Source organism: Apus apus, chromosome Z (assembly GCF_020740795.1).
Source record: "Apus apus isolate bApuApu2 chromosome Z, bApuApu2.pri.cur, whole genome shotgun sequence".
NCBI classification, from domain to species: domain Eukaryota; kingdom Metazoa; phylum Chordata; class Aves; order Apodiformes; family Apodidae; genus Apus; species Apus apus.
Window position 1 is genome coordinate 1,679,418 of NC_067312.1, and position 17,436 is coordinate 1,696,853.

A 17,436-nucleotide genomic window follows, 5' to 3' on the forward strand; every position below is an offset into this window, starting at 1 on the left:
TCCTGGCACAGAGAGGGAGATTTAGGACAGGCAGAGGCACTGCTACAAGCTCACTGAGCACCCAGCTTTGCTCTGCTAAAGGTGGAAAATAAGCACCTGAACGTAGCACCTTGGCTGGTGGGAGGTGTCCCTGCCCAGGCAGGGGGGGCTGGAACTAGATGATCTTGAAGGTCCCTTCCAACCCAAACCAGTCAGAGATCCTATTCTACAAGTCCATGAAACATGAAGTTTGGCTCAAAGCATCTGTCACCCAGCACTGGGTTTCTGCTCAGTCCTCAGAGGGGAACACAGAGGAGAGGCCTTGATGGTTATGAATCCAGAAGCACCTTCACTGGAGTCACAGAATGGGAGGCAGTGCCTGGCTATGTCTCCTCCCACTGCCTTGGGGGGGCCCAGAGGACTTGAGGCATTCATCTGCATGAACAGATAGCTTTTTATGTGTGTGTTAAATATAGAGTTAATTATTCCTCCTCCTGACAGGAAGGATACCCAAGAGCAACGTGCATGGATACACATCAAGAGATGGTGTGACTGGAGTGGTCCTCAGGAGGCTGCTGCTCCCAAGTCACTTCCCTACAGTGATTTTAAAGTCAACAACAAAAGGAAAATGAAAAGCTGATGAAAGGATTTCTGCTCATTATTGTGTTGGTGTTCAGGTGCTTGAACATGAAGTGGAATATTAGCAAAGACACAGACCTTCAGCCATGGCCTACTTCTTCACTTGCTATTTTAAAACCAGTGAAACGTTATGGTGGAGCTATTCCCAGTTCATACTGGCAGGGGGAGCAGGTCAGTCTGGGTAAGGGAAAGGCAAAGACCTAAGGAGGTTGATTTTCTGTAGGGGGGGGGAAAAGTCCAACAACCAGAAGATGATAAAAACCCAAGACATGAAGAGCAGGGGGTATGTAGAGAAATAGAGAAATGAGGGAAAGCCAGAACTGTGTGTTACCTGAACACTGCAGGAGCTGTCAAAGATGCTTCTCTTTGCCCTCATCTCCAAGTAGCCCCTAAGTCACTGGATTTTTAGTGCATTTAAAGTGACTTGACTTCGAATCCTTATTTGAAGGAATATAAAATACCTGCTCAAGTAACCACAGCATTTTTATTACCTTTACATCTTGCAGTAGCATGTTTAAAGTTAAGTTCCTCAGCAGTTGAACTGGACCTAGTCTATGCTATACATAAAAACAACCAACATCATGCTCAGCCTTCTCTGCTTCTTGCCATTTGGGCCACTTTCTATCTGCTTCTTCACCCAACAGGCTTTGATGACTGGCTCCAAACACCCCACAACTTCTTAATTCTTTCTAGCTGCTCAGAAGGAAGAATTCTTTCTTTTAAGAGATGGGGCAGAAATTGGCTGCCTTGTTTCTCCTGGCACTGGAAGGTAGCAGATGCTGGTTCTTCTCCAAACCACTTGGTGCTTAGTGGTCACCACAGTTAGAAGAACCTGCCACTAGCATGAGGCAGTGGCTTCTTCCTGAATTGTCACTCCAAATTCAAGTGTTCTGGTATTCAGTGGTCAATTAAAGATTGAAGCAATTCAGGCAGAAATATCTTGCCTTCCTCCGAGCCAAAGCCAAGAGGAAGGAGCTGCTGGGATTGGATTTTCCATGCTCAGGACAACAGGATTTCTGCCTGTTTTGGAAAGACAAGTTCAAGCACCAATATCTCTTGGAAAGCTTCTGAGTCAGACTTTGCTGATCACAAAGGGATATTAATGGCAGCAAAAACATTCTGGCTGCTGACCCTGGGAAAGGATGGTACCTGCTCTACCCAGGAGCTTCACAGCAGGAAAAGGTGAGTAAAATTGTCACCTAGGGGGTTGGCCCTGGCTGCAGTGGTGGGTGGTGATGCTGAACCAGCACTTTGACAGCTTCTGGTGTTTCCCTCTGCACTTCCCCAGCTATCCCAGTATTATTTGGTAATTCTTGATACTTCCTCACCTGGAAGTTTTGAATCTTTCCTGTGTTCTGGCAGGAGGCTGGTTTGGTACAGTCCATATCTACTAAAAATAGACATCTTTATATGAAATTTTATGGGTTTATGTTTTAACTTTACAGCCATGGAGTAGATGTAGCTCAGAGTCATGGTATCAAGAAGGCACTAAATATTAGGAAACAAAAAAAAAAACACCAACCAGATGCCAAAGAATAGACTTGACTTCTAGGTTAGACCAGATGACCTTTAAATGGCCCTTCCAACCCAAACCATTCCACGACTCCATGATTCTTCCATGAGTTAAAGTCACTCCCAAGGAAGTAAAACCATCACCTGCAGCTCACACATCCTGCAGTTAGAGATCCCACCATGGCTGCCCAGGGGCAAGGAGAGAGACCTGCAGCAGCTCTGTACACACCTAGAGGAGCCATTTCAGTTCCAGGAGACTCAAGTTGGGACAAATATCTGGAGAATCAAGGATGGAACTCCAAGCCTGTTGCACTCAAGTGACCCTACAGAACAGGAACCTAAGCTTGTCACCTTATCTACTTAAAACCAACAGCCATGACTGATGTTGGAAATTACCATTGAAAGGAAGAACAATAATTAATTAGTGACAGCATCAAAAGGACAACTACCTTACAAAATACACTGGGCATTTTGCTTGGGATTTTTTCATTCTCTATTTCCCTGCAACCCCCTTTGCAACAAAGAAAGGAGGTGCAGCTGGTGAACAAAGCAGTGGAGAAAAACCAGGACCGCAACCGAGTGGCACGTCAAGAGTCAAATATTCACCTGCTTTCCTGAGATGCCCTTTCCCACTGCAGATGTGCTTTTAAACACCAACGTGCTAATGAGCTTGAATGACATGACAGAGGAGTCAGGTGGAGCTCAGAAATCCCAACAAAAGCCCATCAAGCAGTGGCAGCACGAGCCAGCAATCGGGAATCCTCCGTTCCATTAAGCAAACACACTATGAAGCCCTCTGGGTCATCCAAGTGATATAAAAAGCCACCCCCCAGGTATATATATATATATTCTTATGGCAAAAGAGAACAAAAAATCTCAATCAGATAGCTAGTTCTTAAACACCAGACTTCACCAGGATGGAATGATCACTTTTTTGTTCTTGTCCAAGACACAAACATGAAAAGGCAGATGAGAGAAAAACCTGTTGGCCACAAGTTGATCAACATCCACCTCTTTTGCTCTCTCAAGGGCTGATACTTTTAATCAAAATTTGCCAGCTATCATGCCTATTCTACAGAGTTATTAAGACTCATTTATTTATTTATTATTCTATTTATCACCAAAATATGTTCTTGGGGCTCCAAAAATGTTTAGGAGTGAAGGGACATTTATTTCAGTTCTGTTCACTCTTTCTTTACTATGACTTTAGTTTTGGTCACTCCTTTATTAGGCCATTTCTCTTGTTTAGGATTCAAAAAAGGTAGGAATTAAAAAAAACCACAACACCATTGGCTGATTTTGTTATAAATCAAGTTACTCCTCCCAAATATTTCACTTCTGAAAGTCTAATTTCTCCTTTATGTAAAAAGAAAAGCTCATCAAGCCAGGGAATGAGAACTACTGGATCTTTTAGACCATGTTTTCCTTACTGTGTCCAATAAAGTCTTTCCTAACTTTTTTCTCTGTGTTCATCCTATAGTTTCTTAAAGATGACACAACTTCCTACCACTAAATGATTCAGCTGTATCCTTAGTTCCTGCAACTCCCCAAAATACTGGTAGGTGATATTACATTTCACCATTTCTTACCCCATTCCCTGTGCACTTCAACAGATGTTTTCCAATTACCTGTGGATTTCTATGATTTAAAAATGAATTTAGGAAAACAATGGAGCTGTAACACAAGGAAAGGACTAAAATTGCCTCACACCTGCAAGATTTCAACCTTGGGTTGCTGTGGGAGCAACGAAGCCTCCTGAGAGAAGAGCAAACCAGCGTGAGGTGCAAACACCACCAAGACAGGGCTGTCATTTTTAAGGCCAGTTACCTTGTCCCTTTGGGAACTGCTGGTGTTCTCTCCAGGCAAGTACACAGCAAAGTTCTGAGCCTCACCAGCACAATTATAAAGCACTTCTTTCTCATCAGATGATGAAACAACCTGATCAAACACCGTGGCACGAGCGACAGTCTCGGGTGCAACGCTGAGGGATGCACTGATGGTGCCAAACACCATCTCAAAGTACCTTTTAAATAATTTAAAGCATTTCAAGAAATATGTTGCTGCTTGGCTGACACTTTTGGAGAGCATATAGGTTGACTTTCAGCTCAGGGAGAAATATAGCAACTTATCTTTGTTTATTCGACCCTACTTGCTCAATGTTGTACAAACACGTTGGTTGAGATTTCCCCTCTTCTTCTTCCCAGGGTGTTAATCTCCAGAATAACCCAAAAAGTCCTTCCAGAATTAAAGAGACATCTAGTGAGACTGTGTGTAAGGTGCCATCTTGTAACACCTGCCATAACATAACAATAAAACTTCTTTAACAAACACCGAGCCCCATCCAACCTGCCCTTCAACACTGCCAGGGATGGGGCAGCCACAGCTTCCCTGGGCAGCCTGGGCCAGGGTCTCCCCACCCTCACAGCAAAGAATTTCCTCCTCATGTCTCACCTAAACCTTCCTTCTTCCAGTTTTGATCCATTCCCCCTCATCCCATCCCTCCCTGCCCTTGTCCCAAGCCCCTCCCCAGCTTTCCTGGAGCCCCTTCAGGCACTGGAAGGTGCTCTCAGGTCTCCCTGGAGCCTTCTCTTCTCCAGGTTGAACACCCCAACTCTCTCAGCTTGCTCTCACACAAGTCCTCTTTGTTACCAAAGGCATCCCAGCTAGGTGCTAGTCTGTGCTTGTTCTTTTGCTCCCTCCTCCAAAAGAAGCTCTAATTTCAGCCAGGACTGAATCAGTGGCTGTGTCCCCAGGGAGCACTGAAAAGCCCACATGGGTTCAAGAAGACAAATGTCTTGAAGAGAAAACTAATTAAAAGGTTACATATGCTACACTCATGACTCAAGAATTTTCAGACACACCATCCACATGGGCCACTGAGAGTGTTCAGGTGAGTTCTGTGGATAGCCAGTCATCCCACAGACTCTAGACAGCTGTTACTGGTGCCTGCCAAAACCAGGACCTCCATTTAGGTGGATCTATAACTGTTAAATGGCTTCTCCATTGCTTGGGTTGAGTTTTAGCTTTGGATTCCTGGGAGGCTTTTTACAAGCAAAACGTTCTTACAAATAATGTCCAGCAGAAATTATCTTCTAGTTACAAATCATTATAACCACATACAATAGATGCCCAGCTAATCCCTTCAAAGAGCTGGTCTTCACTAAGGGGCTGGATGCTGAGGTACAGGAATTTCCCTACAAATTAACCTGGGATCCCACTTTTTTATCATCTTGGGAAAGACAAACAGTTCAGCTGAACAGTAACAGCAGAACCTTTGAAGGACTGATCCTCTAATTGTCTATAAATAGAGACATAAGACAGGGCAGTGTGGTTTCTCTCTGAAATCCCACCAATTACTGGCAATACCAATAATCAGCAGCCTGTTAAATTGAGAGTTTTACTGATGCTAGAAGAAGGAAGCAGCTCTTTGTTTCTCCCCAGTGCCCTCATTTCCATTCCAGCCTGGCTCACTTTTACAGCTGGAGCACGTCAGGGTCATAAGGACCCTTGAGAACTTCTTGGAAATGGTGTCTTTTCCCACACCTGGCAGGCTCGGTGCATAAAATTCTCACTGATTAAAAACAGTTTTCACTTGCTACATTTTCTTTATGGAAAGCACTTTAGGCCATGAAAATAGAAGGGAAAGGGCTTTAAAAGGCCACTACACTTTCAGTACCCCTGAGCAGTCTGTTCCACACAGAGGGGACTGCTTTATTGACTATTCATGCTTCAAAATGTGCAGCAAAATCATGTCCAGAGTCTTTCCTGCCACCAAGATACCTGTCTCTCCTGCAAGCAAGTGGTTTGGGAATTCCAACCTTCAGAAAGGCATCTCTTTTGACATATTCTATGGTGCCAAACAGCACAGTAAGTATTTCAAATGCTGGGAGCAGACCTAGAGTTTCCAAGGACCACTACCCAAGATCAGACTGGAATTGAGGGAAAGAATCTCTCCCTAAAACCGACCTGAAATGCTAAAGCTCATGATCCTCTCCCTGAAAATCTTGCAAGAGTGAAATCTGGCACAGAAATGGGAGGCCAAGTGAAATGAGAATATGTGCTGTTGACATGAACACCATCTTCCACTCTTCAGGATGGTGCAATCACACCTACCACCATCAACAAGGAGACTTTCAAGGTCAGGCTTGACAAGGCTCTGAGCAACCTCTCATGAAGGTCCCTGTGTCCTGCAGGGGAGGCTGGACTAGATGGCCTTTAAAGGTCCCTTCCAACCCCACACATTCTGTGGTTCTATGAACTCCAGTGGATGACACCATCAGGCTGCCCAGAAAAGTTCTGCTCAGCAGAACATCACGCAGCAGATCAGGATTCCATCATCAAGTGTTAGAACATGAATCATAGCTCTCTCCTGCCCCAATCTTCTGTCAAAGGAGGCTTCCCTGCACATAGTTTATTTGCTTTGCCAAGCAATGATTAACACAACACACTGGGGTGTGAGACCTTCATTTCTCCTCTTGCCCTCCTTCCCTCACTCCATCGTGTTTCCATCTGCCAGTGCCTGAAGTCCATGATGTTCTTCTGCCAACATTGCACAGCAACTCCCTCAAAACAGAAGAACACCATGAAAATACCACACACACCACTAAAATTCTGCTCACTCAGGAACACCTGTCCTTCAGAGAGCAAAAACACCCTGCTTGAAGGACTTGTTGCCAATTGGCACTGCCATACACCTTCTCTTCCACCCTATAACTGTTTTCACACACAAATTGGGAAGAATCAGAAGCCCCAGGGTCAAAAGGGACCATAGAGACTGTCTAGAAAGCAGGGACAGTTACCAGCAGGGTGTACTGGGCTGTATCCAACTGGGTCTTCAGTATCTCCAAGATGAAGACTCCACAGCACACCTGGACAACCCATTTCACAGCATCAATATCCTTGTAGGAAAAATACTCCTGCTGCAATAAACACCCAGTACTTCAGTTCATGCACATCACCTCTTCTCCTCTTCACTCTTCCCAACTGGGACATCTTTACTGGCTCTTCCAGTTTCAGCCAAATTGTTCTGGTCTGGAGTAACCCCTCCTCACCCCAACCTTCCCACCAGCACCACAGGGACAGGAGATCAGGACCTGCCACACAAAGCACAGGCTTTCCAAGGGAAAGCTCAAAATGCCAGAGCTGGGCACGTACACTCACACAGGTGTGTTCACTTGAAAGGAATAATTGGAGGGATTTTATTCCTTCCAGGTTGCCAACAACCAAGATCAAGGCCAAATAACAACCTGAACTGGCAAAAGGCCCTGCCTGGCAAAGCGTGGCTCTGCAGGTTCCCTCTGAGGGTGACCTGACAACAGCATCACCAATGTCTGTGCCTCTGTGGGGCTCTCCATCACTTTGGGTAGGAATCCTAGGATTAGAAACTGTTTGTAACATCCTAGAAATCTCTTCATAAATCCTACACCCTGAGGAGGTGAAGTGACCAGAGATTCAGACTGAAAAGTGGTGGGGAGGAGATAGATTAGGAAAGAACTCTTATGACCTGTTTTAATCAGGTTTGATGAGAAAAATATGCTTTTTCTAGCTGGTAAAAGAAGGGTTTGGAGGAAGGGAAATTATTTTCAGCATAAGGAATCTTGAGACTAAAAGAGGCACCAAGGTCATGAGGGACACTGGTGAAACCAGCTGAGAAATGAGCTGCCTGGACTCCCTCCCAGAATAACTAGTGAGACTTTAGGAAGACAATGGATGGGAAAAAGCTGTGAAGCTCCTGGCTTGAGCTTTGCTTTCCATCCCTTTGTTGTTCAAAATGTAGAGGGCAGCAAGACCAGACACCAGCTGCTCCTTCACCTGACCAATGCACCTCAACAAACCCAGAGCTCAGCTTTGCACTGAAGGCCTTAAGAGTCAATCCTCTCCCCAGCACAAAAGACTATTTTATGCCCTTTTCCCAAGGTTACCAAGTTAGAAGCTGTAGATGGTGCTCAACCCTCATCAAGGCAACAAGGGCACTCTCTAACAGGTCTGAGTCAAAGAGATCATCAAGACCCAGAAGCTCCATCCATACAAAGAGCAGAAACAAAAAGCATCCCCTTAGAATTGGAAAAAAATTCTTAAATAAAGGATCATAAAGACAACTATTCTGACCTCCAAAACGTTCTGGTTGGTAGCAGTTACCAAGTGATTCTGGGTTCCTTTGCAGCTTTTATTTGCATGATTTCCAAGCCCCTTTCTCCCCCAATAAGGAGATGACTGAAGATTCCCTCCATCCTTCTACACACCCTTGAAAATCTCAGACAAACAGCTTTCACAAAGCTAGTTAAGTCCCTGAGGAGCTGCAAGTGTTCTCCTGGTAACAAACCCCTGTTCCTTCTGCCTTATACCTGCACAAGGGTTTTCAAGGCAATACAAAGAGGCTGCCAGTTCCAGTAAGCTGCATAATGTGTTCTTGTCTACAAAAAGGTCCCTGAACCACAGAAATCTGTACGTTCCACGCCCTACAGAGGTCTGCTGCTTTTTTTTTTGTGATCCTCAATTCATCAGCAAAGCAGTTAATTTCCAACTTCAGAGGTTTTATCTATTTTGAAGACAATAAATATGCAGCAGATAAAGCAACAAAGAGATGATTAGACATATTTAAACAAGAATAATACCTTGTCAGAAATAAATGACTGCCACAGAGGTATCATATCTAGCTTTCCTTCTTTTGAAGAGAGAAAAAAGAACACCCGCAGCACCTGAAGTGATTTCGTGTACATTTTTTGCTCTTATATATAAAAAAACCCACCAGCTTCACACAAAAAGCATTTCCAGCAACCCAAAAGGCAGGGCTGTTTCTCCCTACCTGCCACCACGACCTTGGCTGCCCGACTGATGATGGCTCCGACGCCTTCTAGAGATGCTTCACACTGGTAGAGGCCTTCATCTGGCTTGTGGTGCCTGGAGTGGACAATGTTTTCTATCAAGAGGGATCCGTTGGCCAGCTGCTGCCTCCTTTCATCTACTGCCAGGTTCAAGAAGGCAGCATCTTTCTTCCACTTCACAACCGGGGCTCCTCGATCCGATTCTGCCACGCAGTTCAGCAGCACGTTGCCTCCACGCATGGTGACAGCATCTGAGGGCTCAGTCAAGAACCTCAGGGATGTAAAAGTCTTAATCTGTGAACCTGAAACAACAAAACCAGAAGAGACGAGGAGTAAATACAGGTTCTCTCTTTCCATGGAGGAAGAAACACTCTATGAGATGTGGAAACTCAATATAAGGAGCTACCACACAACCCCCCCAGAGGCACCAAAGATCCAGCTGGCAAACATCAGAAATTAAACTGTGTTTATCTGCAAGTTGTTACCACACTCGGGGGAAAACAAGCCTACATTTATTTATTATCACTACAAAAAGCAGGATTTGTAGATAAACAGCTCTTCTGTATGTAAAACCTGGAGCTAAAGCAAAGCTAAAACTCTGTACAACCCGCACCAGGGTTGGAGCTCAGAGCACCACCACTGCACCTCTTGAGCTTTATTTGGAGAACTTACTGCTCCCAGGATCTACTCCAGCCACATGCACTGAGACATAGTTCAGGGTGACAAGCACAAAAATAGTTGGGTGTCACTTTGTTTGCTGCAGCTAAACCAATGGGTGCAGTCTCACCATCTATCGGAAACCTGGCCAAAACCTTCAGCCTCGTGGATCATCCTCCACCTCACCAGAACAATGGTCTCCTCACTACCAACTACTCTGGACACTGGACACTGCTCTCCAGTAGGCAGCAAGAAATAAACCACGTGAGCAGGACATTTATATAGAGAAGAAGCAGAGGAGGTGTTGGGAATGCCAGGTCTAGAAGCTGCACACCAGCCCCACCACAGCACTGAACACCTGAGACTTGCACCTGCTGCAGGAACGTGGAGGCCACACTCTTAGGTGTCACTTGGGGAACAGAACACCAATCAGCTTCCATAAAACCTTGGAATAATTTTGGTTGGAAAAGACCTTCAAAGATCATCAGCACTTAAATTAACTCAGCCCTGCCAAGGCCACCCCTGCCCCATGTCCCTCAGCACCACATCTACACGGCTTGGAAACCCCTCCAGGGATGGGGACTCCAGCCCTGCCCTGGGCAGCCTGGGCCAGGGCCTGACAACCCTTGCCAGCAAGAAATGCTGCCCAAGATCCCATCTCAGCCTCCCCTGGCACCACTGCAGCCCATCTCCTCTTGTCCCATCCCTTGTTCCTGGGGAGCAGAGCCCGACCCCCCTGGCTCCAACCTCCTCTCAGGCAGCTGCAGAGCCAGCAGGTCTCCCCTCAGCCTCCTTTGCTCCAGGCTGGACACCCCCAGCTCCCTCAGCTGCTCCTCCTCACACTTGTGCTCCAGCCCCTTCCCCAGCTCCCTTGCCCTTCTCTGGACACGCTCCAGCCCCTCCATCTCCTTCTTGTCCTGAGGGGCCCAGACCTGACCCCAGGATCCCCAGGGCCCAGCACAGGGGAACACAGCACTTGAGCAGTCAGGAGATAAGAGCTTGCAAAAGCAGAGGGAGAAGCTCTCAGAACAGAGCTACAAGGTGAGGTCTGCTAAAGAGCAGCAACATCCATTAAAAACTTGGTCACAAGTGGCTGCAGTTACACCAAAGGGCCCAACTCCAAACAACGTTCCACGCTCCCTTTTCTCTGCTACATGAAGATGTTCCTCATAATTCATCAACAGACAAAACACACGTACAACTTGTATTTTTAGACCACGCCGTCTCCTCGAGTCTCAGCGACAACATTTGAGTGAGAATTCAGAGCAATTCCCACTACATCACAATAAATCAGAAGTTTCTGCCACACCCCTGGCTTGCCTGTCCCACCCTGTCCAGGGGCAGCACCTCTGAGGTGCTTCCAGCTTTACCTAGAGATCTCTAGGCCCCAGAACAGGCTTCTCCCCAGCCTTGGGTTTTGAAACAGCTGCAGAGAAATACAAACATGTGTGGGTTTCTTCTTCTTCATCACATGGCAATTTTTACCTCATTAGAGCAAATGAAAACAAAAACTTGCACGATAAGAAAAGATGCCAAAAACCTTCTGCTGCTAAAGCAAAAGATTAATTATTTCTATTCTATACTTGAAATCAAAGCCTTCTATTAATACATGGATAACAATGCATAAACAGCTCCTTGGTTTTCTCTTTCATGAAATTATTTTCTTGTCAAGTGCTTAGTCCCACTCACACACTAACTGGAGAAGGTGGGTACCAGATTTTCCTTCAAAGCATGCAAATTAAAAGAGCTGTTCCTTCAGCAAATTAATAGTGCAGTAAAGGAAAAAGCAAGAGTTGGAAGCCTCAACTCAGGGAGTATTTCAGGCACACTAACAATAGCACCACGAGAACTTAGAATAAAATGTGCTGTTTAATAACATGAAGAGAAGTCAAATCTTGATATGTTTTTTCATCTGCCTTAATGCTCTAGTTTCAGTTCCTGGAGGAAAACCACCAGAATTAGGTTCAAAAGCTGCACATTGGCACAGGGCACTTCTGCAAAAAAACCAGGGGTAATGTTATAGAGGCTGAATTACAATGCAGGAAAGAGTTACAGACTCATCAGGGTTGGAAGGGGACCTCTGGAGATCATCCAGTCCAACCCCCTGCTAGAACAGGACCCCCTAGAGCAGATCCCACAGGAACACATGCAGATGGGTTTGGAATGTCTTCAGGGATGGAGACTCCACAACCTACCAGGGAAGCCTGTCCCAGGGCTCTGTTACTCCCACAGCAGTTTGCCCTTATGTTTAACTTGAACCTCCTGTGCTCAAGTTTGTGCCCTTTGCCCTGCTTCTGGTTGCTCCAAGCCCCATCCAACCTGCCCTTCAACACTGCCAGGGATGGGGCAGCCACAGCTTCCCTGGGCAACCTGGGCCAGGGTCTCACCACCCTCACACCAAAGAATTTCCTCCTCATGTCTCACCTTAATCTCCCCTCTTTCAGCTTGAAATCATTCCCTCCTCATCCCATCCCTCCCTGCCCTTGTCCCAAGCCCCTCCCCAGCTTTCCTGGAGCCCCTTCAGGCCCTGGAAGGTGCTCTAAGGTCTCCCTGGAGCCTTTTCCTCTCCAGGCTGAACATCCATGCCCTGGGGAGTGTCTGTAGTTATTTTATACCCAGGTATTCCTTTTCCTTCTCCCAAAGGAATGATGTTCTCTTTGCAACTCACACCTTCTAGTTGGACATGTTATTTATGTCACCAACACTTAGAGCACAGTTTGACACAGCTGTTTATGACAGCATGCTCATGATTTGATGTGGCTATTATCACAAGCAAACAACCCCCTTCTGCAAGAGAAATAGGGCATTGGCAGCTCCCAGTGCAGCAAATGGGGAAAAGTTATGCAAGTTAAACAAAGATTAACTTTCTTTTCATGCAATTACCCTTGCAGTTCAGTTGCAATTTCAGCTATTCACATCCTTTGCAAAAGGCATATTTAACCTCAATTGCTTTACTACAACGAACCTAACAGCTTGAATAACCTGGAGAGCTTTCTGAATGTGTGGAAAATTCAAATCTTCCTGGAAGTATTATTCCTAGAGATGGATGGCACGACAACATCTTCAAAAGGGAAGAAAATGACCATATGTTTTTAGAAGAGATCACTTGGAAGGCAAAGAAGCTAATGGCCACGTTTATGTCGCATGTAGGTGTTGAAAGGTTGAAAAGCATTTAGAAATCCCACTAGTACCTATCATGGAATGGTTTGGGTTGGAAGGGACCTTCAAGATCATCCAGTCCCAACCCCCCTGCACGGGCAGGGACACCTCCCACCAGCCCAGGCTGCTCCAAGCCCCATCCAACCTGCCCTTCAACACTGCCAGGGATGGGGCAGCCACAGCTTCTCTGGGCAACCTGTTTCAAGGTCTCACCACCCTCACAGCAAAGAACTTCTTGGGTTTGCATTTTGGACCTACTAGCTCAGTTTGGGAAGCCCAGCTGCAACTTTACACACGAAGTCAGGGCAACCTAGACAGCTTCCCCCAGAACACACCACCTTATTCCAGCTGATCCCCATGTCTTCCTAATGATCCACTGAATACAGAGGAGTTATAATGAACTTATTGTTACAGGCACTTTTAGAACAGCCCAAAATCCTGTGATAGCACCATTGGAAGATGCAGTGATTTGGAACACGGTGATAAAAGTCCTGGTAAAAAAAGTCTATGCTCATTTTTATCTCAAAACTGAACAACCCTTCCCATGTACCACACACCACTGTGTTGCACTGCACGTTTCTTGGATGTCAACGTTTGACAAACCAGGACATTGGAGCAGGAATTTTTATTTCCACACCTAAACATCAAATGCAGGGCAGCAGGCTTGATTTTCAAAATTTCATAGAGCTGAAATGAAATATTCAGCACCCCAGAAGGCAGATCATAAGTTATAATAAAAACATTAAAACAAGAGTTCTCCTAATAAAAAAAAAAAAAATATATATATATATATATATAAAGCTTCATATGGGGACATTTTGTGCAGGCAGCTAAAACTGTGTCAGGTTTTGCTGTTTATCCTGCCTTACCTAAGCATGTCAAGAAATGCTGATCAAGCTAATTGATATGGGCTCTGTAGGTGAAGGGGGAGGAAAAGAAAATCCTCAGAGGGAAAAAACCCTGGGCCCTGAGTGCCCATAAATACACTTCCTTCTAACAGACTTAGTTCAGCTACAGTGCTCTGCTGCTGCATTCCAGTCAGACTGGGGGGGGGTATTTCTGTATTCACACAATTCAGATGGTCTGTGTGTAAAAGTCTTCTCTCTTCATGTTTATTTGCAAAAGCAGAAAGCTGCGGGGGTGGCCCAGTCAAATGCTTTTGCAACTGTGACATCTATTCCCTCTCTATAATGGAAGCAACTGGTGCAGAACACGAAGGGGGAAAAAAAAAAAACAACAAACAACCCCAAAAAAACAACCTATCAAACTCAAACCCTCCCCCCCCTGGAAGATCACATTGCAGAGGATTCAAAGCCAAGGACTGATTAAGCAGCACATCAGAGATGATCTTTTAAATGATAATTTTGTCTGTGGCCTGGAGAATGATCACCTTGAAGTGACTCTGATGCTGGCTGTCAGGGTGAGAAGCCCATTAGTTTTGTTCCTGTATCACAGAGCAGGTCATCACACTGAGCAACGTCCTGGTTGCTAAAGCAGCAAGGGACCAAGGATGGGCTCTTTTCGCTTCAAGTTTGCTTCTTTATTTGGCTAAAGGACATGGGGGCTGTTGCTAACAGTGCTCTCCTTGACCTGAGAGCTTCAGATCTCCAGCCAGTGCTACAGGCTCGTTTGATGGCAGGGATGTGCTTGGAATAGCTGCCAGGTAGCTTTGTGGAAGAGGTGTTTCATCTTGACAACTGCATTGAAGCTTGCAGTGAAGCCAGAGAGCTCCTAACCCTGCGTTTGGAGTTGTCTGGGCTGGCTGCAGTCAGGGGCAGAGGAGGCCCTAAGGTGCTCTGGACCCATCAGTTTCAGCAGCCTCAGGTTTTTGCAGGACTCCTAATCTCAGATCAGATTTAATAAAATATGGGAGTGCTGGCCATAAATGCCAGCTGGGAACATGCAAGGAAAAGGTGAATAGCTTCACTGCAACTGATGGAGCAGCTACTGCAGCACTTTGCTCTCTTGTCCTGCCTTTTCAAACCTCCAAGAGGCAAAGGAACCTGGAAGCAAGTGTCAGGAAAGGCAGAGTGACCTGAGGCAGCTGCAAGGATCTCCTGGCTGTGATGTTAGAGGGATCAGGTTCAGTGTTTGCTGCTTGAGGTAGTAATTAGAGGAGAGAATTTTGTGCAAATGACGGGTGCAAGAAGGTGCCGTGTCCTGGGGGAGCTCTCCAGGCTGTCCTGGCTTCACGTGTAAAGCTGCAGCTGGGCTTCCCAAACTGAGCTAGTAGGTCCAAAATGCAAACCCAAGAAGTTCTTTGCTGTGAGGGTGGGGAGATCCTGGCCCAGGTTGCCCAGAGAAGCTGTGGCTGCCCCATCCCTGGCAGTGTTGAAGGGCAGGTTGGATGGGGCTTGGAGCAGCCTGGACTGGTGGGAGGTGTCCCTGCCCATGCAGGGGAGTTGGAACTAGATGATCTTGAAGGTCCCTTCCAACTCAAACCAGTCTGGGATTCTATGACTGGCTAGGCTATATAAAACTATTTCAACAAGCAGCTACACAGACCTAGTTTGCTTCCTTTGCCACAGTGAAACTCAGGCAGCCTCTGCAAGAGACAGAGCTCAAGTCCTCTGAGCTGAGATCACCCAATCTCAGGTCCAGGTCAGGTTACCTTAAAACACTACAAGCCATTCTCATTGCCTCATTTTAGCCTTACCAGTCTGATGACCAAAATCCAGCTTCCCCAGCCAACAAGCCCTTAAGTATCCACTGCTGCTTCAAGCTTCTAAACCCATTTAAGTTACAAGTTCATGGCAAAAAACTCCAGAAAATCCAATTATCCCTGGAACGAAGCGAGAGCATCATTTTGCCTCCTTCACAGCCCAGAGGATGTACAGCCCAAGGGTTTTGGGCTGCATTAAAAAACATGAGTCATGCTGGAGGAGGAGGACTGAGGGTTGGCTCAACCCAGCAGGATACAGCATCTCTTCTGGTCCAAAGCTTGCCCAGAATTTCAGGTAGCAGCTGCTGCAGACCTCACTGTCTGGAGGAAACCCAAACAGAGCCTGGTGTTTTCTCACACTGGAGAAGGCCAGGAACTGGATTTTCATTTCCAGCACCCAGAGAAGATCACTGAACAGTACATTGCACTCACTTTGGCAGGGCAATGTTTTCCTCCCTGCTTTTGTTTCAAAATGCTTTCAAATTCCATTATCAGAAAATCTTATCCTTGCCTGAGTTTGCTCCTTTTCCTCAGGATAACCTGTACCTGTCAATTCTTGTCCTGAGGGGCCCAGACCTGACCCCAGGATTCCAGCTGCCCCCTCCCCAGTGCCCAGCACAGAGGGACCATCCCTGCCCTGCTCCTGCTGGCCACCCCAGTGCTGACACAAGCCAGGATGCTGGTGGCCTTCTTGCCCACCTGGGCACACCCTGGCTCATGTTCAACCAGCAAAGTCAACTCCATCCTGACAGCTACAGCATGTCAAAAGCTTACACAACATCAACTCTCACATCTCTGCTACCTTCTGTGTGCAACCTTCTCCTTCATCGGTTATGAAAGAGATTTTTCAACACTGAACCTTCAAAGTTTCAGCCTTCTGCTCTCAGTGTTTCAGTCTGTTGCATCCACAGCTACACTTAACAGACCAAACTAGCAGAATAAAACACAGAAGAGGCACCCAAGAGGTGCCTGGCTACAGATATGGGTCTAAATAAAGCCAAGAGCTGGAGTGAATTTTGGGACTATAGTTGCAGAGACAGAAACAACAACAAAAAAGCACTTTAGTTATTGGATTATATTATTATTAGATTTAATCACCCAAATGAAAAACACATGGAGAGGGGACGAGGGGATCAGGGCAGAGCAGAAAGCAACACCAAGCATGAGAAGGATGAGAAAATTGCCCAGGAACACTCAAGAAGCAGGGAGACAGAGAGAAAAGGAGGGGAATTAAACCAGCAGGGAACCCAAGTCAAGCAGAGAAGAGCTAAAAGGGGAGAGTAGAGTGGAATATAGAACAGAAAAGGCCCACAGATCTGGCCAGATCCAGGATTTTACCAGTCATTGTGGAAAAGTCTGACTGCAGGAAGGAGGCATGAGCCAACAGAAGAGATGTCCATGATCCAATGAAGGGGCAAAGGAGGGCAAGAGCTGGAGAGTTTGTGCAACCTGATCTGGTGGGAGGTGTCCTTGCTCACAGGAGGAAGGTTGGGACCTCATGATCTTTAAGGTCTCTTCCAACCTTCACCATTCTATGATTCGATGAGAGAGCAAGGACATGGAAATGTATGTAAAGGAGCAAGAAAGGAGTCAGGTGAGTAAAAGAATAAAGAGGAGGATGGAAAAAGAATGAAGAGTGAGAGTTAGAGAGTTAAAACAGCCAAAGAAAACATCAGGTGCTGAAAAGAGAAACCCCTTGGAAGAGCTTTAAGCTAGAAAGGCATTAGGGAGCAATAACAAAGCCAGTATTTCCACTTGGAATGATGTATTGTTTTATTTAAGATGCTGATGCCCTTTGAGGAAATAGCTGAGAAAGAAGAGGGGGATGGCAAAAAATAAAAACCAACCCCAAAAGCCACCAAAAAAACCCAACCCAGACTCCACGAAGGAGAGCTCAGTGATGAATTTCAGAGCACTGAAGCCTCCCAACAGCCTCTTGCACAAATGGTTCTGCTCACACACCCAGGGCAGTGCTCAGGATGAAGCCACTTCTTGGGAAGAACA

At 46.0% G+C, this 17,436-nt stretch overlaps 1 protein-coding gene across 1 annotated transcript in view; it reads right to left on the reverse strand.

Annotated features, from left to right (window-relative positions):
* The window catches only part of DCC (DCC netrin 1 receptor), a 502,453-nt gene that overhangs the window by 298,086 nt on the left and 186,931 nt on the right, over positions 1-17,436 (reverse strand). Inside the window, exon 2 of the mRNA XM_051642548.1 lies at positions 8,936-9,256. Within this exon, the coding sequence (XP_051498508.1) occupies positions 8,936-9,256 (321 nt within the window). The remainder of the gene's footprint in view (positions 1-8,935; positions 9,257-17,436) is intronic.